Source organism: Dunckerocampus dactyliophorus, chromosome 19 (assembly GCF_027744805.1).
Source record: "Dunckerocampus dactyliophorus isolate RoL2022-P2 chromosome 19, RoL_Ddac_1.1, whole genome shotgun sequence".
Lineage (NCBI taxonomy): Eukaryota > Metazoa > Chordata > Actinopteri > Syngnathiformes > Syngnathidae > Dunckerocampus > Dunckerocampus dactyliophorus.
Genome location: NC_072837.1, coordinates 6,695,811 through 6,721,691, shown reverse-complemented (window position 1 = coordinate 6,721,691; position 25,881 = coordinate 6,695,811). Strand labels below are relative to the sequence as shown.

At 39.4% G+C, this 25,881-nt stretch overlaps 2 protein-coding genes across 12 annotated transcripts in view; one reads left to right on the top strand and one right to left on the bottom strand.

Annotated features, from left to right (window-relative positions):
* The window catches only part of lama2 (laminin, alpha 2), a 202,011-nt gene extending 188,815 nt beyond the window's left edge, over positions 1 to 13,196 (top strand). For 4 of the 5 annotated variants that reach the window (XM_054760840.1, XM_054760839.1, XM_054760836.1 and 1 more), the window contains 13 exons: positions 687 to 863; positions 2,743 to 2,923; positions 3,729 to 3,797; positions 7,781 to 7,893; positions 8,191 to 8,284; positions 8,392 to 8,487; positions 9,856 to 9,936; positions 10,281 to 10,358; positions 10,434 to 10,512; positions 10,613 to 10,744; positions 11,066 to 11,196; positions 11,261 to 11,480; positions 12,486 to 13,196. In XM_054760840.1, coding sequence (XP_054616815.1) covers positions 687 to 863; positions 2,743 to 2,923; positions 3,729 to 3,797; positions 7,781 to 7,893; positions 8,191 to 8,284; positions 8,392 to 8,487; positions 9,856 to 9,936; positions 10,281 to 10,358; positions 10,434 to 10,512; positions 10,613 to 10,744; positions 11,066 to 11,196; positions 11,261 to 11,480; positions 12,486 to 12,646 — 1,612 coding nt within the window. In that variant the 3' untranslated portion in view covers positions 12,647 to 13,196. The remainder of the gene's footprint in view (positions 1 to 686; positions 864 to 2,742; positions 2,924 to 3,728; positions 3,798 to 7,780; positions 7,894 to 8,190; positions 8,285 to 8,391; positions 8,488 to 9,855; positions 9,937 to 10,280; positions 10,359 to 10,433; positions 10,513 to 10,612; positions 10,745 to 11,065; positions 11,197 to 11,260; positions 11,481 to 12,485) is intronic. The other variant, XM_054760838.1, reaches the window with a different exon arrangement.
* A 1,103-nt stretch (positions 13,197 to 14,299) lies between these two features.
* The window catches only part of rgs6 (regulator of G protein signaling 6), a 68,161-nt gene continuing 56,579 nt past the window's right edge, over positions 14,300 to 25,881 (bottom strand). For all 7 annotated transcript variants that reach the window (XM_054760873.1, XM_054760878.1, XM_054760876.1 and 4 more), the window contains 13 exons: positions 24,936 to 24,987; positions 23,821 to 23,885; positions 23,453 to 23,529; positions 22,565 to 22,646; positions 22,327 to 22,401; positions 21,830 to 21,931; positions 21,637 to 21,698; positions 20,395 to 20,505; positions 18,567 to 18,692; positions 18,305 to 18,491; positions 16,538 to 16,627; positions 15,775 to 15,828; positions 14,300 to 15,094 (listed from right to left, as the gene is read on the bottom strand). In XM_054760873.1, the coding sequence (XP_054616848.1) occupies positions 15,044 to 15,094; positions 15,775 to 15,828; positions 16,538 to 16,627; positions 18,305 to 18,491; positions 18,567 to 18,692; positions 20,395 to 20,505; positions 21,637 to 21,698; positions 21,830 to 21,931; positions 22,327 to 22,401; positions 22,565 to 22,646; positions 23,453 to 23,529; positions 23,821 to 23,885; positions 24,936 to 24,987 (1,134 nt within the window). In that variant the 3' untranslated portion in view covers positions 14,300 to 15,043. The remainder of the gene's footprint in view (positions 15,095 to 15,774; positions 15,829 to 16,537; positions 16,628 to 18,304; positions 18,492 to 18,566; positions 18,693 to 20,394; positions 20,506 to 21,636; positions 21,699 to 21,829; positions 21,932 to 22,326; positions 22,402 to 22,564; positions 22,647 to 23,452; positions 23,530 to 23,820; positions 23,886 to 24,935; positions 24,988 to 25,881) is intronic.

The window sequence follows — 25,881 nt, the reverse complement described above, 5'->3', positions numbered from 1 at the left end:
TGTTATTTTTTGTCTGTATCGGAGATCGTCATAGGGCGGACAGCCCACCTGCATGAATACCTCCTCCGATTTCCAATCAACATTTGCAAAAATTACTGTTGTAACACGTCGATGAGATCCAGCTGCAATAACACTCCTCTCTTCTCTTTAAGTACCATTATCCACTAGGTACAAAGGAAGCGAGTTAGCTAAATGGTCTACGAGAGTTGTGGTTACTCACAGAGTTGACGTCACGTCACGCACTCAAACCTGACAAGGAGCTATTAAAGTCGGGGTGTGCAGCCCAGGGGCCATTTGCGACTTATGGCTTAATGGTTATTGGCAGCATTTTGTAGAAATAAAATTAAACCCTGGAAAAAACTGAAAAAATGGGACAAATAGAGTGTGTTGATATTAATAACTAATAAAACACTTTAAATATTATATATTTATTTATTCTTTTAAGCCTTTTTACAACGCTACAAAACATATTGAAAAAATAGATTAAAAAATATGTTATGATGTGTTATTTGTTATTTTTGTAATCCCTATATCCCTTCAAATTCCATGGAAAGTTTCTCATTTTGAAAATTCACATTCAAATGAATTCAATTGTCAACCCTAGTGGAGGCTGACTTGAATGTTCTCCTTTTCCTGACTTCCTCTTCACTTTCTTTTGCTTTCACTCTCTTTTGTCCTTTCATCAGATCTTTTGCAGTTCAAGTGGACGAGGAGGCGAAGAGGGAGGCGGCGCTTCCAAATGACCAGCCAATCAGCTTGCAGCGTGTTTTCCTGGGTGGTATTCCTGCTGATGTGGAGCAGACTTCTAACAGGGCCAACGTCCCATTCCAGGGATGCATATGGAATCTCATGGTCAACACTGTGTAAGTAGTATAATACAGTACACAATACTGAGGCAAAAGCACATTGTCAGCACTTATTTTTGACATTCCTTGATGTTTGTTGAGGCCAAGTTGATGGCATCACTTTACTTCATTAGACCTGAGATGTTCACCTCGACCTCTGCTGCAGCAAACTCCTGCAGGGCAGCCTTCGTCACGATGAGGACGATAAAGCCGGTGTCTCTTTGCACCCAAGCCGCAGTAATAGAGCTGTCCGACACCATAAACATATTCATGATTTTCATTGTGCCTGATTGTCCATCTCTCACCTCACTTCACCCCTATTAACCCGTCTCCTCGCGTTGTGACGTCTCCTCTGTCCCCCACTAGTCCTCCGGGGTATTTGTTCATGTATTTTATGTATTGCAATCAAGCACCCATGTAGATTTAGCGTGTGTTATACTGTGCAGATTAACATATTCATTAATTTTGCAGATAGAGTTGATCTGAATGTGAAAGGCATTTCTGATGGAGCATAAATGTGTTGTGAGGACGTGCAAAGCTGCATATGCAGGAGCTGCACATGTTTTCACTAAATAACTGAGGTGAAAAAAAACAGACCGAAAAATGAATAAGAATGCAGTAAAAAGAGATCATAACAACGAGGACAACAATGTGTCAAAAAGGGACAAAGAACAACAATGTAAGAGAGTTTAGGTTCTTATACGGTGTATCTGAGTAATTGTTTGTTCAATAGTTAAGATTTCAACAGTTTCTCATTGACACATTGTCATTCAAAAGGCTTTTTTTGAGCAGACCTTATTAATGGTAACTGATTGACAAGTTTAAAGAGCGCCAGACCTCTTGCCTTTTGCTTTATATCTCTACATTCTTTTGTGAAAATGTCAAATAGCTCCGGGAAAACTGACATGGGAAGCATCCTGTCCGCTCATTGGTCAATCAATGAAACTCCCGCTGATTGGTTCTCGTCTGGGCAAGTTTCCGTAACGGATTTCACGTGTCGCTTGGCTGGACGGTGACACGCGATAATCGCCCTATTGCGCAGGTTCCAATGAAAATGAATGGAGTAGAGGCGATGTCACCCGTACTAGGGATGCTCCGATCAGGGTTATATGCTGCCGATTTTGATACCAATCATCCATGAGTGAAATCGGCCGATACCGATCACATAGATTAAGTATATATTTTTTAAATGTACTATTGGTTATAAGATATGAAAAAAGGAACCATAAAATCAGCTTCATTTAGACAAAAACATATTTGACTTACTTTTTCAAGAGAACATATATATATATATATATATATATATATATATATATATATATATATATATATATATATATATATATATATACATATATATATATATCGGAGGATGAGACACCTTCTTTAAGAAGACTTTGGATGTGAGGTTGAGTACATTGGTGGAGCTCTAGCAGGACTTCCAGTAGCACGTTTTTGAGTTCCAAGTGAGAGAGCAGCCGGCGAACCCAGTGTCTTCCACCGCTGACGAAGGATTGTCATCTCATCTGATTAGTTCAATGATTTTTTGGGTTATTTGCTTTAGACTTGTGACTGCCGCGCACATGCAACTGTTACAATGTACATTTTAATTTATTTCTGAAGATATTGCACAGGCTGAGCAAAAAATGAAAGTGTGCCACTAATGGTGACCAGGGTGTAAGTACATTATTCATATGTATACATTTACTGTAAAGACAAATCTGTTTTTATTAGTATCAACATTTTAGCTTTTTCTAGTTACATTCTACCTTTTTGCTAAATGTTTCCACTTTTGCTGGGGTTTTTTTAATGTTATTTCTGCAATAGATGGCACCTGTGCCACACCTTGCACTTTTATTGAAGTAATCTTAAATCACACGACTTGTCCCTCTCGCAGCCTCTCAGACTTCTCCCAGGCAGTGTCTTTTGACAATGCTGAAATCGGCCAGTGTCCCAACCTCGCCCCGCCCCCTCTTCCACCTTACCAGCCAGAAGAGGCTGAGAAGGAAGACGTGATTAAACAAGAACTCCCTGCACCAACGACTGTGCCTGTGACATCACCCCCTGGACTTCCTGCTGTGAGTAGTGGAAACTTAATCACACTCTTTATATACGAGGGGCTGTTTGTTATTAATGTGAAAGTAAGGAACAAAACATGTGTTGCTATTGGAATCCCCCTATTTCCAGTCCTAACAAAACACAAGATGTGTCCTGGCTGGTCCACCAATATTGTTACAGGTAGCACCACATGTAAAAATCCCACACAGCAACGGTGAACACATGTTCGCCTCTCAGTCACACCCCAGTTTCAGCGAGATGTAATGCAGCCATGGCCTTGCTGTGTTAGCTTAGCGCTCCATCACGCCGCACTTGTACAACCCATTAACTGTTCTTTATTGTCCCTTTAGCCTTGAGCCACTAAACTCCATCTCTGGCAACCTGTCGTGCAGTGTGAAGTCACGGTGATGTGCAAGCTAACTGTGCATGACAGTGCTATGCTTTATGAGCCTGCCGGAGCCAAACCAGACACCACTGAAATGTAGCCACAATGTTAAGGGATGGGTAGACAGTCGACACATTACTATGGACAGCTTTTGTTGAAGTTCCCAAAAGATTACATTCTTTCTTCAGTCTGCTCTTATGGTCGTGTTGAACAGTTGAAGCCGCCTTCACAATAGTGATTAACCATTAACCACTTTGGTTCAAAGTTATAGCATTACGAGGAAAATTCAACATTTAAAGTAAGTTCAGGGTTGAGCTGCATTGCACAATAACCAGCATTGCTTTGGCTGCTGCTGATTGGAGTGGCTATGATGTGCTTCTCCAATTCTGGCTTCATGGCTACCATTCATCTCCTCCTTCCCACTTCCGAATGACTGATAGGAGGCCACGCCCCCTGCTGTACCTGCTGCCACACCTACCGCTGCTGCAGCCCTGCCCACTGCCGACACGGTATATCTTCTCACACACACCTGGACACTTTTCACATCACGCTGCATACAAAAAAAACACTTATCTTACTAAATGTGTGAGAATTAAAGCTAAAAGTCAAGGTCGAGATCATTCGACTTTAACATTAGATGCACGTGCACATCATGAGATCCAAAAAAACTCTGCTGTTACAGAATAATAAAGCTCACAATATTACATAATATTATACAGTGGCGTGAAAAAGTGTTTGACTCCTTCTTGATTTCCTTTTTTTTGCATGTTTGTCACACTTAAATGTTTCAGACCATCAGACTACACAACTGAACACCAAGTTTCAATGAAACTTTTTATTATTAAGGGAGAAGAAAACTCCAAACCTACATGGTCCTGTGTGAAAAAGTGATTTCCCTCTAAACTTAATAACTGGTTGGGCCACCCTTAGCAGCAATCAAGCGTTTATGATAACTTGCAATGAGTCTCTTACAACGCTGTGGAGGAATTTTGGCCCGCACATCTTTGCAGAATTGTTGTAATTCAGCCACATTGGAGGGTTTGTCAGCATGAAGCCTTTTTAAGGTCATGCCACAGCATCTCAATAGGATTCATGTCAGGACTTTAACTAGGTCCCTCCAAAGTCTTCATTTTGTTTTTCTTCAGCCATTCAGAGGTGGACTTGCTGGTGTGTTTTGGATCATTGTCCTGCTGCAGAACCCAAGTTGGTTTCAGCTTGAGGTCACCAACAGATGGCCGGACATTCTCCTTCAGGATTTTTTGGTAGACAACAGAATTCATGATTCCATTTATCACTGTGATTCGCTGGAGTCCCTAAGCTTTAGAAATGGCTTCATAACATTTTCCAGACTGATAGAATCACTTTTTCACACCTTGTAGGTTTGGATTTTTATTCTCCCTTAATAATAAAAAGTTTCATTTCAAAACTGCATTTGCGTTCACTTGTATTGTCATTGGCGTATATTTAAATTTGGATGATAATCTGAAACATTTAAGTGTGACAAGCATGCAAAAAAGTATGAAATCAGGAAGGGACAAACCCTCTTTCACACCACCTGTATTCATGTCAGGCTGACATGACTCTGCCACACATAGACACTCCCAACACGACTGCTAGCATTGTGCACACCACATTGCGCACCGCTTATGCACAGACTCTGGGATCTCTGAAGTCACACAAGAGACGGCCGCCATTTTGAGCATAGCAATATACTGAGCTAACTAGTTAGCCTCCAATTTATTTGTTCTAAACGTAAGAATGGATTTGAAACTGAGTGAGGAAGAAGGACAAAATAAGCAGGCAAAGATTTACCACTTCCACACGGAATAATAGGCCACAGTCCACCACGAAACATCATTTATGAATTAATTAATTTTTGAAAACCTGGGAGTGAGGGAGCAATATTTGAACCGCAATGTAGTAAGTGATATATATAAAAGGACAAAGCATTGTGTTTTCTATTTTTTTGTTTAATGTTATTTCTTCAACGTGCTGTAGGCCAATAAATAAAAGTAACTTTGGGCACCCCTGGTTTAGTGGAAAGAAATATGCCCTTTTTTATTGCATTATACCACTACCTGAAGATGACATGATTTTAAAAAAAGGTTTAATTTTGTCTTTTTAGGTCTGTGTTTTTATCTTAGAAACACTTTAAAAAGACGGACCTGGTGGTATTCAGGGTGGTCTCATATTGGGATAATACGGTATCATATCTCTGCACGTGTCAATCAAACTTCTTCTAGGTGGATTTTTTGATGCACAGATGGAAACGTACTTAAGTTTCCCACACTTACTTCCACCACTGCTTGCTCGGCATGCCCAGTGTTAGCGTGGTTTTTAACCAGGCGAATGGCCATTGACCAGCTTCACCTGAGCAGCTGCAGGTCAAGTGGAGTCCGAGTGTGCTTGACTGGCTGTTGCCAGACCAGAAGAGACACGCTTTAAATGGCAGAAGCATAGATAGATATAAATCCTGTGAGGACAATTAGGCATAATAGAATCATCTCGCATGTTCTCTGCTTGCGCGGTTCCAACTCAAAGACTATAATAAGGTTAAAACAGTATTAAGGAATGTAATGAGTGCCCACTTACAGTAGTAAGACCAACAAGGCTTTGTGCGGCCCTCTCTGGAGTAATAAAACATTTGGGCTAAAGATAATAACTCCTAGTGGCTGTAAGAGTTGCTCATTTGAACCTTATAATAAGTCTGTTCTCTGGAGAAAAGCAGGTGGCAACACACACACACTGCGTACACACTTATACAAAATCCTGACTTAATGACTTGACATTCTATCAGTGTGACCTCCAAGCAAAGACTAGCCGCTCTGAATGGAGGACCATCTCCCCATTGTTAGCCTGATGGAAAGCCACAGAGGGGACGAGAGGAAGCGAAAGGGAGAAAGAGGAGAATAAAGCAGGATAGAAGGAGAAGACGAGGGTACCGGCCATTGAAGAGCGGGAAAGAACTCTTTCTGAACACAGCGGCTCGCGCCTTTTGTTGGCTTAATGGAAAGCCGCAGGAGAGGTAGCAGAGGCAAGAAGAGGAGAGGAGAGAGAAAAAGCTTCTAAGCGAGCCACGTCTCCCTTTTGTTCGATAGAAGGCAGGGTGAGGTTGGGACAGAGAAGAAAGGGAGAGGTTGAGGAGGAGCGGATATGAAGACAGAGCATGATAAGAGGTGAGTGTCGGCGGTAACAAAGCAAGGTCGCCATGCGGGGAATGTCTTCACTTGAAAGAGAACAAGAGACGAGACGAGATTAGGGCACACACTCAGATAACGTCTCCAACTTTTGTCTCGTAAGAGCATGCAGATGGGAGGATAGGAGAGAATGGAGGTGCAAGATCACGATGAGGTGGTCATGATGGGAGGGAGAGTGGACTGGAGCGTGGATGAGACTTGAGGAGTTAGTTCAAGTTAAGTTCAGGGTCACATGTGAGCTGGAGCCTATCCCAGCGGACTTTGGGTGAGAGGTACACCCTGGCACATACAGTATAGACAAACAACCATTCACACCTATGGACGTTTTGGAGTAGACAAAAAGGAGAGATATGATGATAACCATGCAACAGGAAGCTTATCGTGACGTACACGCATCCGTTCAATACGGATAAAGCCACAATAATTCAACAATCAATAAGAAAAGAAGAAAATAGTGTTTCAAAGCTATTCAGTGCTTGTCTTCTTTTTACACTTGCATGACAGTTAAGGATCCCTTTTTAGTCCTTTAATGTCACTGCTTTCATTGTCACTGGAGTAGTTTTATTTCAGTTTTATATCATTACATTGCACAGCCGTTAACTTATTTTTACACTTGTATGACCTTAAGAATGTTACTTAATCGCAAAATTGTGTTTATGCAGTTAATCAAGGTTTTATGACAGAGTCACTGTTTAATGCTGGAATAGATTTTTTTCCCATTTCCATTATTTCCTATTGGGAAAAAGAGGAGAGAATAGCAACATATTTTGTAATTCCGTTGCAACACTGACATCTTCTGGCCACATACTGAAATGCAATTTGTAAAATCACCCACTGGAGTTGGTGTGGGTTTCTCACAGTTGAGAAAACATTTATTCTATACCTAATGTGGAAGAGTGAGTGAGGTGTTTGTTTTATCTAATGAAACCAAACATAATATGACACAATAAATAAATAAGTATTTCATAAATAAAAGTAATAAGACGAGAGTGCACACCTCAGACAAGCACCATAATTCACACCAAAATAATAATCCTACATTTTTTTGGATCAGTCTCTGATATTTTGTAGAACCCGTTGGAAGTTTTTCCTGTATTTTTTTCCAAGTGCTCCAACCATTTTTTGTGGCGTTATTATGGACATATGATGAAAATGGGCCCATCTCCTTTGAAAAAATTCCTGGATCCAGACGGTGATCCAGATCAGGGTTTTCCTTGACACGGTCGGCGTGCTATTGACATAACAGGTCATGCTTGTTCACATTATCAACTGATATGTTTTGGTGCAATCTCCAGGACTCGTGTCCCTCAGCCGTAGCACCAGTGGCTCTGGAGAAGTCCTACCAGTTTGGACTGAGCAAGAACAGCCACATGAGCTTTGCTTTTGATGACGCCAAAGTGAGAGAAAGGTTGGTAATTAAAGGCAAGAGAAAGTGCAGAAGTTTAATGTATGCACACTTAAAGTACATTAATGTATATCATTAAGATCCATGCATTATTCATACATGATTAAGGTAAATGATGACAAATGCTCTCGGTGTTTTAAAAAAAAAAAAAAAAGGTGAAAAAAACAATGCTGGACCTGCACTTTTATTCAAACTTGCATTGATTCTTTTTTTCCCAAGGTCAAAAGTATTTTTTCTTGTAATCTAGCCTGACCTTCCTCAAGGAGATTGTGCCATTCTAGGTATTCTTTTATGTTTCAGGTTGATATTGGAGTTTGAACTGAGAACCCAAGAAGAGTCAGGACTTGTTCTCTACATGGCCAGAATCAACCATGCTGACTTTGTTTCCATTCAGGTATCATCTGCTGCACTCAGGCTCAGACATCACCCATGATCATGATATCCCCCCCACATGGCCCTGTGATATTGACCAACACTTCAATTGTCTTTCTGGTCATGCAGATCAAGGACGGACAGGTGTGCTTGGGTTACGACCTTGGTCATGGGAACACGTCTGGCTGCGTTCCCTTCTCCATCAATGATGGCATCTGGCACAAGGTGGGGCAGCTTCTCAGCTATAGTTACCATCTCTAACTGCTAATGGAGTATTACTATTCAAAAAGTACTGCTTAAATTCAGTTCACCGCTGAATGAATACCTTCTAGTCCACAGCTGTAGCGCGAGGCAACGTCCTGATGTAGTTTTTATTCAATCCACCAGATGGCAGTAGCTTCATTTGAGGTATCATGAGCTGTGGGGGTGTCCAAACGTTTTCCACTGACGGCCACATCCTGAAAAATGAAAGCATGCAATGGCCACGTTGATATTTGTAAACCAGCACATGTAGACATGCTAAGAAGTTCTATATATTTTAAGAAATACGTGTGTGATATACTGCAGCTGGAAAAAACTTGTTCTAAATATGAACTGGTTTTTCCTCCATTTTTGCTGTTTTTTTATTTGGAAATGTTTTAATAGTTGGAAAAGTAAACAAAAAATATATATATATTTTTTTTAGAAATGTTTTTTATATTTCTATTTTCTTATATATAATCATAAATTTAGAAATGTTTTAATATTTGGAAAATTACAAAAATGTTTTTTTTTCCAAATATTTCAACTTTCTTATATATTCATATATTTATATTTACTGTTTGTGTGTGTATATATACAGTATATATATATATATACATATATATATATCTTTATAAATTTTGTCCTCATAATATGTGACTTTATGATTTTATTCCCATACTATTTTGACTTTATTCTCATAATATTATAACTTTTTCCCTAACCTAGTTTTCTAAAAATTACATGGTTTTTTTTTTGTTTGTTTGTTTTAAAACAATGTATTTTTTCTCTAATATTTCATCTGTATCTTACTAAAATGACGTTATTTTTCCTGATAATGTATGCAAATAAATACGATAAAATAGTAAGTTTTATTCTCATAAAATAGCGACTTTAGTGTTCTTTATTTATTTTTTTCTTTTTATTCATGTAAAATGACATCTGGTTTTGCATGTCTGGTGTATTTTTTTTTTAATGTTCCAAATATTTCAACTCTCTTCTTGTAGTATTATGACTTTATTTCCATAATATTTTGACTTTATTCTTGTAACATTATAACTTTCTTCACAGCCTAATTTTCCAAACATTACAACTTTATTCATGGCTTTGTTTGGTTTTTCATAATAGGACGAATAAAAATAACTTCTTTCTTTAACATTTCAACTGTATGCTACTAAAATGACATTATTTTGCCTCATAAAAGTACATTATTCTCGTAAAATTGTGACATTTTCTCGTTAGTGTACAACTTTTTCTCTTTAATATTTTGACTTCATTCTTGAAGAAATGCAAAAGATGCCGTGAGGGAGGCATTGTGGGCGTCAACAGCTTCATTCATTCATGTGTTGTCAGATCCGAGTGACTCGCAGCAAGCAGAGGGCTCTCCTGGTGGTGGATGGACGATACAGTAAACAGATGACCAGCCCCAAAAAGGTTTCTTATCATTTATTATTATTTTGCTTTTACTTTTAAATGAAACTTTTTATTATTAAGGGAGAAAAAAAGCCCAAACCTACATGGCCCTGTGTGAAAAAGTGTTGGCCCCCCATAACTTAAGTGAGATTAATTGACATCTTTCATTTCAGTTTAATTGAAAAAGTGCATTTTGTGTTCAGTTGTGTTGTCACTGACTAATATTTCAACTTGTTTGATGATCTGAGACATTCAAGTGTAAAAGAACAATTCCAAAATCAGGAAGGGGGCAAACACTTTTTCACACCATCGTATGAACTTGTAGTGGTGTGGGACCAACATTCAATTCCCTGCGTATCTTCCAGGCTGACCTGTTAGATGTGGTGGGAATGCTGTACGTGGGTGGTCTCCCACACAACTACACCACCAAGAGGATCGGACCGGTAACACACAACATAAATATGCCACCAAACGTGTATTATGGGACAGTTCTAATATGTCCAACTCCCTGCCTCCAGATTCTTTACAGCATCAATGGGTGCGTCCGTCGCTTGAAGATGGTGGGTGGTCCTGTCAGCACGAAGGCGGCCGCTCCGGGTGAGAATGAGTGATTTTATGTCAACACTTTAAGGCTTTTCGTAGTTTTGTGTGTGTGCGTTCCTTCATTCTATGCTGTTTTCGCGTCCGTTTGGCTAAGGTCGTTCCGAGGCGCTCATCGAGGACTTCAAGCTCAACATGGCGACGCCGACGTCGAGCCGCATGGTCGGAAGATGCTTTGCTGCGACTGAGGCGGGAACTTATTTTGATGGCACAGGCTTCTTGAAAGCAGGTGAGATGCGACCATGCAGCAACATTCGTGCAGCGGACGGAGAAAGCCACATAAGAAACTATTGTTTTGTGATTTCGACTTGTCTGCACAGCCCCACACTTTTCAATTGCATTTAGGTCTGGGTTCTGGCTGGGCCATTCATGCATGTGTTCACCAGCAAAATCTAACTTTCCAAATAAATATTGAACTAATAGTTAATCATGTTTGTCTTAGGACGGTCCCAGGCTGTGAATGTACACTTTTTTAGGGGTTTATGTGTGTTAAAAATGACCTTTTGCACGTTTCATGTTGATGTGGCACATGTGTTGTATTCCTGTGCAGTGTCCACCTACAGAGTGGGTCTGGATGTGTCCATTGCATTGGAGTTCCGAACCAGCAGAACTAATGGTGTCCTTTTGGGCATCAGTAACCAAGGCAACGATGGACTGGGGCTAGAGATTGTTGAGGGCAAGGTAAGCTGTCGTATAACAAAGCAATGCAGCAGATAACCACACGATCCTTCTCCGTCTCTTCTAGCTGCTTTTCCACGTTGACAACGGCGCCGGACGCATCACGGCGCAGCACGTACCCGATGGCGACGGCTTCTGTGACGGACAGTGGCACTCGGTTGTCGCCAACAAGGCTCGTCACAGAGTGGAGCTGGTGGTCGACGGCAAGCAGAGCCAAGCAGAGAGTCCCAACGTGCGGTCCAACACCTGTGACACCAACGATCCAATCTATGTGGGAGGGTACCCAGGTGGGACTCTAATACGCCAAGTGCTTCAGTTTAGATCAGGGGTGTCCAAAGTGTGGCCCGGGGGCCATTTGCGGCTCCATGCTGTTTTTCTTTTATTGGCCCACGGCACATTTTGAAAATGTAATTTAACAAGGAAGGAAAAATCAGCAGTAATTTTACAATAATTAAGTGAAAATATTAAGCAAAACCAGTAATTTAACAAGAAAAAGTTGTAATTAAAAATATTAGGAGGAGGAATAATATTTTAGTTGCATAAGGTTGAAATATTGAAGAAAAAAGTCAACACATAACACAACCAATAAAGTAATTTTTGGGGAAATTAGAATGCGGAAAAAGTTCTAATGTTAGGACAATAAAGTCAGAATATTAAGAGGAAAAAGTTGTATTTTAGAGAGAAAAAAGCCTCAATTTTACCAGAATAAACCTAAAATATTATGAGGGAAAATGATGTCATTTTAGAAGCATGGAGTTGAAAAATGTAAGAAAAAAATACATCATTTATTTAAGTTGTAGTATTATAAAATACAAACCTTTTGCTTTGGAAAATTAGGTTGTGGAAAAAGTTCTCATATTAGGAGAATTTAAGCCAAAATGAGAGAAGAAAAGAATATTTACTGTTATTATTTTACTAGAAAGAAAGAAAAACAACAGCGAAAATGGGGAAAAAAAGAGCAAAGTTGTTAGTAATAATATGCTTTTTCACATATCACAAATCCGAGATGCTATTTTTTCTTGAAATGTACATCATTTCTTACCATATCTCCACGTTGCTTTACAAAATATCAAAGTCACCCTTTCATTTTTCACTATGGGGCCCTTGTTGGAAAAGGTTTGGACACCCCTGGTTTAGACTGGACACATCCCAGCAGTGTAATCACCACATGTTGAAGTTCTGCATTGTGTCTCCCGTACCTCAACAGAGGGTACCAAAAGTGGTACACGTCCGTTATTTTGGTATTTGTCGCTACACAGCGAACGCAAAGTCATTAATGGTCTCTTTTGCAGATGGTGTTCGCCAGGCAGCTCTCTCCAGCCGCACGTCCTTCAGAGGTTGCATGAGGAACCTGAAGATCACTAAATCCTCAAAGACCATGGAGGTGCACTTCAACAAGGCTCTGGAAGTCAAAGGAGTCCAACCACTCTCTTGTCCCGCCATGGCTGCATAGCCACTTCCATGAAGCTCCCCGCCCTTGTCCTTCGCCATGTGTTCTTAATGGCGGCTCATGTTAGAATGTCAACAACCATCCGGAAGAGTTGAGTCTGGCCAATGAATATGTAATATCTACTAACTAAAGTGTAAATGCACTATTTTGTGATCGGTCCACTTCACCCGGCATCTTTGAAAAGGTGCTCGCAGGCAATTCATCAGGTAACCTTCATGCAGTCCATCTGTGTTTTGACTGAGCCATAAATAATAATGAAAAATGTGTATTGATATGACCATTAGTATTGCAATATATGGCTTCATTGTATTTCAGCAAAAACTACAAACATGTCTCCCCTTCCTGTTTTCGCTTCATTTCTTTCTATTTGCTACTTCTTGCTTCTGCCATTCTTTAAAATACTTCCTTTGTTAACCTCTGTGCACCTTTCCTTTATCGCCACGCTGTAAATGATCTTAATATGAAGGCCGAATGCTGCTTGTGTGTTGCTGTGTTGGTGAAGTACTTTCACTACACTTTTTTAAAAGGTGCTACTTACATCAAATAAAAAAGGCTTCACTTCATTTTTCACTTCCAGTCATTGATACTGACAGGCTAGATTGTGGTTGCAGGTATACCATATACAGCATTTTTACATCCACAGTTCATCAGAGTGGAATCATCACATTTTTTGTATTCAGTTAAGTTGCTGTAATGTAATTCAAAACACTCCAAGACACGAGGTCCTGGCAGGAAATTAGTTAGACTGAGTCTATGCTTAAACTGAGCATACAGAATTCGTTTTTAAACCAATGTTTTCATCGTTTTGAAAAGCTATAGCTATTGTCAAAACACTTGGACTACGCGGAGTGAAAAGAAGCGTGATTTTTTTTAGCCTATCAGAAAAAAAACGTGAAAAATTATGATCTTACATAACAAATGTAAAATATATATATATATATACTGGTACACATATGATTAAGTACACATTTTTTAATTGTTACCTGCTTGCAGATTATAGCAGCGCCGAATTCTGCAAGGCGGCAATAGACTGCTACAACTACAACATTAAAAAAGATATACATTAATTTCTGTAGAAAAACGCTGCTAAGGAAAACAGGCTAGTGTAGCAGTTTGATTTGGCGTAAATTGATTCGTCATGCCAGTTAAGTGGGGCGCACTGATGACGTCATGAACATGCGACTATGGTGGTTAATTTAACGGAGCCTGTCACTCCAGATCTGTTTCGTGAGTTTTTGTCCTTCAAAGAGTGACGCTACACCAGCAATAAACTACTATAAAGTAGAACATTAAAATATATATATATATATATATATATATATATATATATATATATATACGTTGCTGAGATCAATTTAAAAGAACTGGCAAAGTTGCATTTCTAATACGGGCCCTGTAAAGTTATGAATGAAGGCAGCGCTACTGACAGATTCCAGAAGGGGGCGGTATTGCTACAGAGACTGCATCTTTTAAACCTAACCGCACCTAAAAGTTGGTGTATCGGCAATGACTAAAACGGTCTGTTTTTGCCGCACCTCTTTGTACACGTTATATTCCCACCGGTCTTTTGTAGAAACACGTGATTGAATCCGAGAGAGAGAGCGAGAGATGTTCAAACCGAAACAAATATAATAAGTAAGAATAATGAGCGATGTCTTTCTTGTGCATTCCTCTTTTATTATCATCCTCCTCTTACATGAGGATATTTGGAGAGCCGCCCACTATAATCAAAGCTGAGGCTGCATGAAGTCGTGGAATGTTTGGAAGATTTCAATACACTGGAACATACTGTATCATTTCAAGTATTACAGCCATTTTGTTTGTGAAAACGATCAACATACAGGGCTTAATCCCACAGTAACCCCACCTCATCATTTGTGCTATGTTCCACCTGATTCGTTCGGAGTGGGCCGTGTAGAGTTGCTTGTCAATCACAGCATCCCTCTCCCATCGCCATGGTGATGGATGCAGACGTCCTTAACACATCTAACTACAGCATTCATCTCTTTTCCAGCCAAGGCATTCTTTTAGTTTACATCACTTAGAGTAAATGGATAGCTTTAGCAGCTAGCTACCGTATAAACATGAGTTGATCCGAGCTTGGTACCTTGCAAGAGTACCGCGTCTTCTTCTTCTTCTTTTTTTTTTTTTTTTTTTTTTTCTCCCCGGTACCCCGCACTCTCAGGCAGCGCTGTCCTGGTGTCAGCTCGGGTGATTTATTGCATGCTGTCAGCCTTCTTTGAACTCATCTGGGGAGAAGTTTAAAGCGGGGCGGTGGCGGTCCAGTCCGGCAGTTGGGTGCTCTCATGCGCCTCCTGAACTCACACCCCTCCCACGCACACGAGATCCTTTTCCAGCTCTTACGGGTGACGATCCATCCAGCTCTGAGTCCAGACCTCGTCAGGACGACTGCATGAGGCCTGTCAGACGTTTGCCAGTCAGCGATTTGCCCTGGTAAGAACCAATTGAACAAAGTTGATGAAGACGTTAAAATGAACGGTTGATTAAAGACTGTGTACTCGGACTGCCTGAGGTGTTGACACACATTCCTTGGATATCTGCTTTAATATTCATGCACACAATGCACAGAGCAATTATTTGCTACATAAAGTACTGCAAAAAGCACAGATAATTACACCTTAAACAAATATGGGAAAAAAGTGTTTCTCCTCAGAGAAATTACATGAGTTGTGTATCGGTGGAATTAGACACAAATGGATCTAACAAGATCCAACACAGGCACACCTGCGTTAAACGTATTAATGCTGGGAGATTTCATCTACTTGGTTCAAAAATCGGAATTTTATTTTTGTTTTATTGTATATTAATTAAACAATGATGTGATGTCACACTGGAGGCCATCAGATTGCTCTGCTTTCGTTTCTATGCTTCCAAATTCACCACTGTTTACCTGGTATCCAGGGTGTATATGATAGTGTATGATAAGCAAAATGATCACATATGATACGGCTTTCATGTGCGGTGACATATTCATCAGTGCCAAAGTACCCAATCAGTGGAAATAGATGCAAATAAGAACATTTGTAAAAGCTGGTTTTTTTTGGTGTTGGATTGGACCTCAGTTGGTTTCGTGCAAATGTTAGGATGAACACGCTGCAGCGGGCACTCACCACACTGCGGGTGAACTTCTCCAGTGAGGTGCGTCGGCCCTGTTCTGTTTCCAGCTGCAGGAGGAGAGTCAATGATGAATATCATTAATATTACGCACACTGTAACCGCCTTTTATGCATACCGCATTGCAAGGAGTCACCATGATCGCCATTATTTACACCAGTGGTCGCGATCTACCGGTAGATCGCGTAAACGTCACTTTGTAGCTGACATTAAGCTCCCCTCCAGATTCGCTCCTGCTCCCCCGCGGCGTTTCAAGCTACACACGGCGATGCGACTCCTTTCACTTGTAGCGGCTGGTTACGTGTATGTGATGGCTTTGCTTTGCGTCATGAACTCCACTACAGAAATCGGTGTTTTCTACACGTCCGCTCCTTGAACCATTATTTCATGACAAAATGGAAAATGCGGCCGTTGCTGAAACCTTTTGAATGTGTTGCCTTGACTTCGGCTGCACTGTCTTTTAAATTCTTGTATATCAGTCATGTTTGATAGCAAATGCTAACTGGATGTAATACTTGAACTATTTTGACTGACATACTAGCAGTACTCAGCTTATGTACACAACTATTGTGGAATTATCTCTATTGCCATATTGAATACAATGATGATATCCTGTAAACTTTGAAAATGTGCCTGTGAAATACAAGTCATGAATAGCTACAAGAGTATTTTGAAGGCTGGAAAAGCGTGAGCGCCCCCGATCTACCGTATGTAGTCCACTCACTGCAATGACAGAGGGCCTGAAAAGCAACAACGTACTTTCTTTCTCGCCATCAGCAGGTCCTGGTAGACGTTGGAGCGCAGGAAACGCGTGTAGCTGTCGCTCTTCATCAGCTTGTAGATGTGATCCTGAACACACACCAGGCGAGAGATACGCTTGACAGGAAATAAGATGAAGCGCAAACGCATGATAGTAGACGTCTTCAAAGCGCAGCACACCTATTAACATCCGCACTACATTTTATTTTATTTTTTTTTTACGTGTGATGAAAGCAACATTCATTGCTTTACACCAGGGGTGTCCAAACTTTTTCCAGCGGATGCAAGGGCAACTTTGGTATTTTGTAAAGCAGCACACGTGGATAAGCTAAGAGGTTGTACGTGCAGCAGTTCAAGAAAACACTGCATCTCAGCTTTGCGGTGTAGGTGAAAATGCTCATTTTTTCTCTTTTTTTCTCATTTTTGCTGGGTTTTTAAAAAAAATATATTTTAGTTTTCTTCTTAAGTAATCTTCGTAAATGTTCTTGTCGTAATACTACGACATTATTCTCATAACATTTAGGCTTGACTGCCATAATATAAGAACTTTTTCCGACAATGACAAGTTTATTGTCTTTTGTTTGTTTCTCATAAAAATTGCACGTAAAAAAATAATTGCATGTAAAAAAAGAATGTATTTTTTCAGTAATATTTTAACTCTGTGCTACGAAAATGACATTCTTTTCCCTCATAGTATTATTATGAGTTTATTCTTGGAAAAAAAAAAATTTTTGTTAATATTTTGACTTTATTCTTGTAAAATTACTGCAGTTTTTTTTTCATTTCTGCTGTTTTTTTAGCGATTTAAACTTTATTCTTGTACATTTTTTCCTCATAAATACGACTTTAATTCCATAATATCTTGACTTCATTTCCATAATATAATAACTTTTTCCCCAACCAAATTTTCCAACAATGACAAGTTTATTTTCTTTTGTTTGTTAGTATCGTATTATTAGGAGTTTATTCTTGAAAAAAAAAACGTTTTTTTTGTTAATATTTTGACTTTATTCTTGTAAAATTACGGCTGTTTTTTTTTATTATTTCAACTTTCTTCTTGTACATTTTTTCTCATAAATATGACTTTAATTCCATAATATTTTGACTTTATTCTTGTAAAATTACGGCTGGTTTTTTTTTCATTTCTGCTGTTTTTTTTTTAACTATTTCAACTTTCTTCTTGTACATTTTTTCTCTCGTAAATATGACTTTAATTCCATAATATTTTGACTTTATTGACATAGCTTTTCCAAAAATGACTTGTTTTTTTTCCCCACAACATTATGCCTTTAAAAATAGTCTCTTTAACATTTTAACTCTATGCTATTAAAATAAAAATTAAAGTTATTTTTCCTCGTAATATTACTCATAATAAATGTTATTCTCGTAAAATTATTACTTTTTTTCTCATCAGACTACAACTTTTTTCTCCTAATATTTTGACTTTATTCTGGTAAAATGACAGTGAATTTTTAGAATTTAGATATTGTTGTTTTTTTTGTTTGTTTTGTTGTTAAATTATATTTCTAAAATTTAAAAAAATTAAAAGATTAAAAAAAAACAAAAAAACAACCCGGACCGTACTTTGGACACCCCTGCATTCCACAATGAGTAAGATTGATCACCATATTTTTCCAAAAATACCATAAATAATAATCACCCATCCATTTTCTAAGCCGCTAATCTTAATTAGGGTCGCAGGGGTATGCTGGAGCCTATCCCAGCTGACTTAGGGTCCAAATTCCTGTCCAATTTTGTCTTGCACACCTGTGCATCCTCGTAGCTGTATCGTCCAGGATCTTTCAGATTCTGGCTGGTGCGCTCGTAGCTGTGAGAGTCCAGATTGATAGAACTGGGAGCTCCCTCGGCCAAAAACTCGGCCCAGATTTCCTGCGCCCTCTGTGCTACTTCCTGCTGCGGAATCCTCTTCAGGTCCTGCACGGCCAACCAGAACCTACATGCACAGCAATGAAGAGAAACTATTAGATATACTGTACATCTCCAAGATTCGTTATCAACCTAAACTCACCGCAAGTTCTCAGAGCTAAACTCTGACTCCAGGAACTTGAGGAACAGATCACGTCCTGCTGGGTCCTTCAGGGCTTCCTCCAGCGAGAATCCCCACTTCTTCACCCTCTGCTGACCAGGCTCCTTGCTGTGGAGAAACGCATACGCAAGAATAAGGGAGTTGCCTTGGTTTCCATCATCGCGCCACCCGCTCCCAGTCCATCAAAACGCTCACATTGTCCTTTACAGCACACACTGGAAGTGGCGCGAGGTGATACGATTTCCATTGATTAAGCAGCGCGACCTCAGAATTTCTTTTAGCGCTTAAGAAAAGGGGCCGTTACTCCGAGTAATTACCAGTAAATATCCCGCACTGAGCTTTATGGCGCTGTTAAATCTACCGCAGTGACCTCCTTCATCGTGCACCACTGACACTCACTGACTGCAGAAAGCCGCTGGAATATTTATTTGAAGAATACATCCCTTTATGTCTGCGCCGTGACAGGAAAATGAAGACGTATTTGTTTGGCGCGAGCGCCTCGCGTGCGTACACTGCAGAGGCGGTCTTTCAAAAACACTTTTAGACGTGCTGCGAATATCTGCCCGTGCAAAGAGCGAAAATGGTCTGGGGGAAAAAGATCTTTTAAAAAATGATCATACTGTTTAAAGTAGGCTTTGACATACCGTGCACTATCTTGGGTACGGACGCTATTTTTAGTGGCATCAAAACACAACACTTTGTGGCAAAATTGGATTTTGAGTGATTTCTTAGAGTGATTTCTTATTTTTCCGTTTTTGCCACACTTAAATGTTTCAAATCATCAAACACATTTAAATATTAGTCAGTGACAACACAACGGAGCAGACAATGCCGTTTTTAAATGAAACTTTTTATTACGAAGGGAGAAAAAAATCCAAACCTCCATGGCCCCTGTGTGAAAAATTGATTTCCCTCTAAACCTAATCACTGGCTGGCAATGAATCTTTTGCCCCACTGATCTTTGCAGAATTGCACACAGCAGGTCTTTCAGGTCCTGAAGCAGCAAAAACCAGCCCCAGACCATCACACTACCACCACCATATTTTACTGTTGGTATGATGTTCTTTTTCTGAAATGCTGCGTTACTTTTACACCAGACGTAATGGGACACACACACCTTCCAAAAAGCTCAGCTTTTGTGTCGTCAGATCACAGAGTATTTTCCCCAAAGGTCTTGGGGATCATCAAGGTGTTTTTTGACAAAATTGAGACGAGCCTTAATGTTGTTTTTGTTCAGAAATGGTTTTGGTCTTGCAACTCTGCCACGCAGGCCATTTTTGCCCAGTGTCTTTTTCATGGTGGAGTCATGAACGCTGACCTTAACTGAGGCAAGTGAGGCCTGAAGTTTGTTTGGATGTTGTTGTTGGGTCTTTGGTGACCTCTTGGATGAGTTGTCGCTGCGCCCTTGGGGTCATTTTGGTGGCCACTCCTGGGAAGGTTCAGCACTGTTCCATGTTTTCACCATTTGTGGATAATGGCTCTCACTGTGGTTTGCTGGAGTCCCAAAGCTTTAGAAATGTCTTTATAACCCTTTCCAGACTGACAGATCTCAATTTAAGTTATGTTTTGACGAGGGGGGACTTTTTTCTCCCTTAATAATAAACAGTTTCATTTTAAAACTGCATTTTGTGTTCAGTTGTGGTGTCATTGACTAATATTTACATTTCTTTGGTGATCTGAAACATTTGAGTGTGACAAAAGTGCAAAAAAATAAGAAATCAGGAAGGGGGCAAACACTTTTTTTTCACACCACTGTAAACCCAATACAGTTAAACTGCACAAAATGGATGAATGAACTGTTTGTGCGTACCTGGCCTCCAGGTCCCAGAAGGAGGGGTCATCACTGGTCCAAGGGTTGGATGGCTCCTGTGGCGTCACAAACGGGTCGTACTCCATGTACTGCTCAGTGTAGCTTATCAGACTGACATACGCATCACACAAGACAAGGAGCATTGGTACCCTTACGTCTCAGTGAATCTGCTAAATAACGTAGGAAGAAACTGTTCAATTTGATCAATAAATGTTTAACGCTTTATGCAAACGCAATGATTATCATAACAACACTGATTCGTCTTAATGTTACTCTCATTGACTTCAAAAAAATAATAATGTGTGCTTGTAAATATAAGAAATAATAGTTTTAAAAAAGGCCTATTATTATCATAATTAAATTAAATTAAATTAAATTAAATTAAATGTGTGTTTGTAAATATAAGAAATAATAGTTAAAAAGGCTTATTATTATCATATTTAAATTTAATAAAATTAAATGTGTGCTTGTAAATATAAGAAATAATAGTTAAAAAGGCCTATTATTATCATAATTAAATTAAATTAAATTAAATTAAATGTGTGTTTGTAAATATAAGAAATAATAGTTAAAAAGGCTTATTATTATCATATTTAAATTAAATTAAATTAAATGTGTGCTTGTAAATATAAGAAATAATAGTTAAAAAGGCCTATTATTATCATAATTAAATTAAATTAAATTAAATTAAATGTGTGTTTGTAAATATAAGACATAATAGTTAAAAAGGCTTATTATTATCATATTTAAATTAAATTAAATGTGTGCTTGTAAATATAAGAAATAATAGTTAAAAAGGCCTATTATTATCATATTTAAATTAAATTAAATTAAATGTGTGCTTGTAAATATAAGAAATAATAGTTAAAAAGGCCTATTATTATCATATTTAAATTAAATTAAATTAAATGTGTGCTTGTAAATATAAGAAATAATAGTTAAAAAGGCCTATTATTATCATATTTAAATTAAATTAAATTAAATTAAATTAAATTAAATGTGTCAGTAATGCTTGTTTCTTTTTTTTAACATACTGTATATATGTTTTTTTTTACATGTACTTAAATATTTATACACCCAAAAATGGAGCTGTACTGCTCTGTACCCGTGCAAATGTCAATACACAACTCTATTGTGTTCTATTAATATATTCTATTGTGCTAAATTCTGTTCTATTTGTACATGTTTCTAGCCATGACACAACTTTGAACTTTGTTGATGTATTTCTGTGGAGTCTTTTACCTTTCAGCAACTTTGGACATCTTCATGCAGTGGCGATCGAGCTGGGCATTCAGGAATAAGATCTGTAGGTGGGAAGAAAATGGAAAATGTATGCTTGAAAAACATGAACGCATCGCATGAAGATAAGAATGATTTTAATGAACGGTAACACTCTTCTGGTAAAACAGTAGAACAGACCCTTTTTTCTGCATACCTCTTTCTCCACGTCCTCCTTGGTGCCCTTCCTGGAGTGGTGTGAAGGGGTGTGGATGGGACTGCGTGACTGTGTGCCCTCCTCTGCCAAGCCATACACTGACTGGCCCATTGGAGGATGATGATAATAAAGACATTTTACTGACACTTCTATATGGAGCAGTGCAACATTATGGAGGAAAAAATAAATGTTTGCGTTATGCCTGGAAAAGCATTGCTCAAATTCATTCAAATAAAATAAACAATGCGTACAAAAATGTGCCATAAAATAATCAAAGTTGGTGGAAGGCAAAAATGTGCGCAGTTATCAGCGCTTTGTCTTATTTTCTCTTCTTTTCTATCCCCTCCTGCTCCGGTCCGGCTGCTCCGAATTTGCATAACAATAAACATCAAATAAAGGGGAAGAGTATCTTACACTTTTTCTGTAATCTGCTTATCATGTAAGGCCATTTACATCAACAATACTGTCTTCCCCCCACCCAAAAAAAGATTCATTACCTTCTTAACTCTGTGAGGGTTCTTCATGCGTCGGCATTTCCTGATGTCCATCTCTGTGGTGTTGACGCATCCAGGCTGTGCAAGACACAAACACGTGTCTGAACTTTCCTCATGTGATGCAGAGAGAGTGCATGATGGAAAGATACAGCGGAAGACTCAAAGAAGGAGGTGTGAGATAAGGTGGGTAGCAGTAGCTGTATCAGCAGTAGCAATCCCACATGCACACACACAGGCTTACCACGGGTCTGTGGACGTCCCAGAAGGCTCTCTCCTGGCTGTCAAGTATCTTCCTCTCGGTTTTATCTTTTTTCCTGTCAATCCTGTCAAGGAGATCAGTCAGCGTGAGCACCCGAAGCTGTCCTTCTATCAGCATTAGATGAGGCGCATGAATAAGAAGTGGAAGGTCAGGAGGATAAAGTGGAGGTTAGAAAGCCAGTGAAGTATGTGTACTGGGACAAACAACTACAATGGGAGACTTCATGTGTCACTTTGGTATCGGGAAGACACCATAGTATTACTATTAATAATAATAAATAATAATAACATTTTAAGTGTCAAACCATGTTTTTTTTAGATTATTATTTATTATTTATTTGGATTATTTTATTTTTCACTAAGAAATCGATTTGTTTCCAATGCATTTTTATTACTCCAAAACATGCATCGAAATAAATTAAATGTAAAAATTCATTTTAATCAAAAAATCACCACAATGGCAGGGATGAAGACAATCGGGTCAGCCGGCACTGCCAACGAGGTGTCCATTTTTATTTTTTTTCAGGCCACCCTATCACTATTACAACATTGGTTCTGCTGCTGTGTTGTTCTTGTGAATAAATGACGATATGGTCAAACAGAGTTATGCTTCCACTTTCTCATGCACGCCACATCATTATTAAAATGAACAAATGGATTTGCTTTATATAATGAGTCGGAAATAACAGCCTGCGTCCAATTAACACCCGTCCTCCTTGCGGTTTTGGCGGTTATAATTAGCGCATTTCCTTCATACCTCACAGGTAATCTACCATGTACCTTCATAAGCAAACTGTCCTTTATTGACTTAAATTACGTCACTGCCTGCATTGTAGTTGCACTTGTTGCCGTAGTAACAGAACCCACTTACTTGACCTGGGCCTCAGCCTGCATGTAGATGAACTCCCACTTCCTGGCAAAGGCTCTCTGGAGCCTAGCGAGGTTTTCCTGTTAAACAAAGCATAGAGGTGCACACGATTGTTATTGTTATGCATAAAAAAATAGTGACAAGTTGAAAAAAATATGTGCAATGGGCACATTTGGTACCAACTACCAATACAACTGAACTGGCCTTGACTGCTAATACATACGTACCATAAAATGTCACCATTTAAAAGTATCAGTCTTTCTCTACGTTGCAGTTTAGATCTGTCATGGTCACTGTGACCTTTGAGAGGTAACCCGCAATGGACAAACAGATCAATAAATAATAGGTTAGAGGAGAAATCCGGTACCTACCGCTTCGTAATCCGCCAGCTCCAGCCTCGTTTTATTCTGCATGGTCCGCTTGCACAGATAGATGGCTGTGGGGGCAGACAGGGGGGATTGATTTTTCAGTGCGCACACCGATGTATGCGTGTTATACATCACCCCACCTTCCACTATGTAACCAGTGTGTGCTATCTGTTGCTTATTAGGTGAAGTGTGAAGAGTGGGTGAGCCTCTCAGCTTCAGCCATGTGCATCAGGCTGAAGGGCAGCGAGTGAAATGATGACTGTGGCTAATCCTGCTGACAGTTACTTGTGATGTTGTTTTTTTGTCATCTGGTATATGCTGTGTTCGCTCAAGCTGCGCTCCATTTCTCTTGTGCCAACATTTGTCACATTTTAAAATGTTTTCCATGACAAACCATGCATGTAATTTGCACGTATTTTACAACACACAGTACACTGTCTTGCACCCCCCCCATTCCACCTAGGTTATCTATTGCTATCACCTGCTTGGAAGCTTTACTTATCATCTTTACTTAGTTTTTATTTTAGCCAGAACTTCTGGTGCAGTTTCTGCAATCAGCAGTGTGTATATTTTAATATTTTAATATTTTAAAGGGGCCCTAATTTGGGTTATGAGACAATTGAGGCAATTTCTAGACATATTATTCACATGTCTAAGAGAGCGGTTCTCAACTGGTTTGGCTGCGGGACCAACCATTACCCCTCAATGACAAGTGGTGACCCAAATTGCAGTATGAACTGCAGCATCGTCTGCTTATGGTGCGCTCTTCTCCAGCAGATATCTGCAAGTGTGCGTCAGACGGACGGCACGTTGTGTCTCCATCCGATGTCATGCCTCTCCCACTCAAGCTTGACAGTCGCCCAGAAACACGGCATGGACCTCGCGGCGGCGTAGCAAGCGAATAGTGCAGACAAGAATATGAGGTGCATTCACAGACATTGGGGCGTTATTTATTTATTTATTTTTCCCATGCAAAGACCCACTACCAACGGAAAACAGCTCAGCGACCCACTTTCTCACCAGTTGAGAACCACTGATCTAAGACGTTTTATTTTATTTTGTGAGGGCAGGCAATCAACATGAGTCACAATTCATATGAATAATGAAATAATGCTTACCATAGTCCGTGTTCTCAGGCTCCCAACAATTAGAAGGCCAGAAATAGGGAGCCTATGGAAGAATACAGAGCAAAAACACATGACTCATTATCACACAGTGTGCATATAGGCTGTACTGTATACTTTCATGTTATAGCATCACAGGGTTTTTATAAAAAACACCACCGACACACTTTGACTTACATGACACACTTAAATTGCAATGCTTTTTATGTTGCGTGTTCAGTCAAACACAATGTTGATTTTTGCATTAACTTAAAAACTCACATAACTCTTTCCTTGGATAGCAACACGATGTGCTTTTTATGTTACAGAAACTGTTACAACCGAATGAAACACTAACAACATTATCATTGGCTGGCACGCAGGGGCGGACTTACCATTAGGCAAACACATGCAATCGCCTCGGGCCCCAAGATTTCCAGGATTCCCCTAACGTCCCATAAAAACTGATCATTGATTTTTTTTCTTTAATTCAAAGTACAAATTACTGTTTTAGTGCTTAAAACTACATCAAAGTGCCTAATCTATAATGATTGTTTCAACCACTCCCCCCTCATTTCTCATGCAGTGGACTACGCCATGCTACTGCATGTGCAGATTGATTCAGGAAGACAGTAGGAAAAAACAACCTTGTCGGTGCGGGTTGGAGAAAAATTAAGTGAGCGGGCGAGAGGAAAACGTTTTTTATCCAAACTACCAAAGGTAGTTTTTCACAGTCACAACAAACACACACATGACGACAGCAAGAGCCAGACACTCTTGACAGCAGCAGCGCTGATATCGGTGTCAGCCACGGAGGATGCAGCTCTACAGATGAAGTTGAAAGTGACACTTTTCATCACAAGTTGTGAATATTAAAGTGGTAAACTACATTAAATGTTTCTGTTCTGAACCTATTTGCCACTGCTCACATTGAAGACCTTAAGTTGAGGTTACAAGAAAG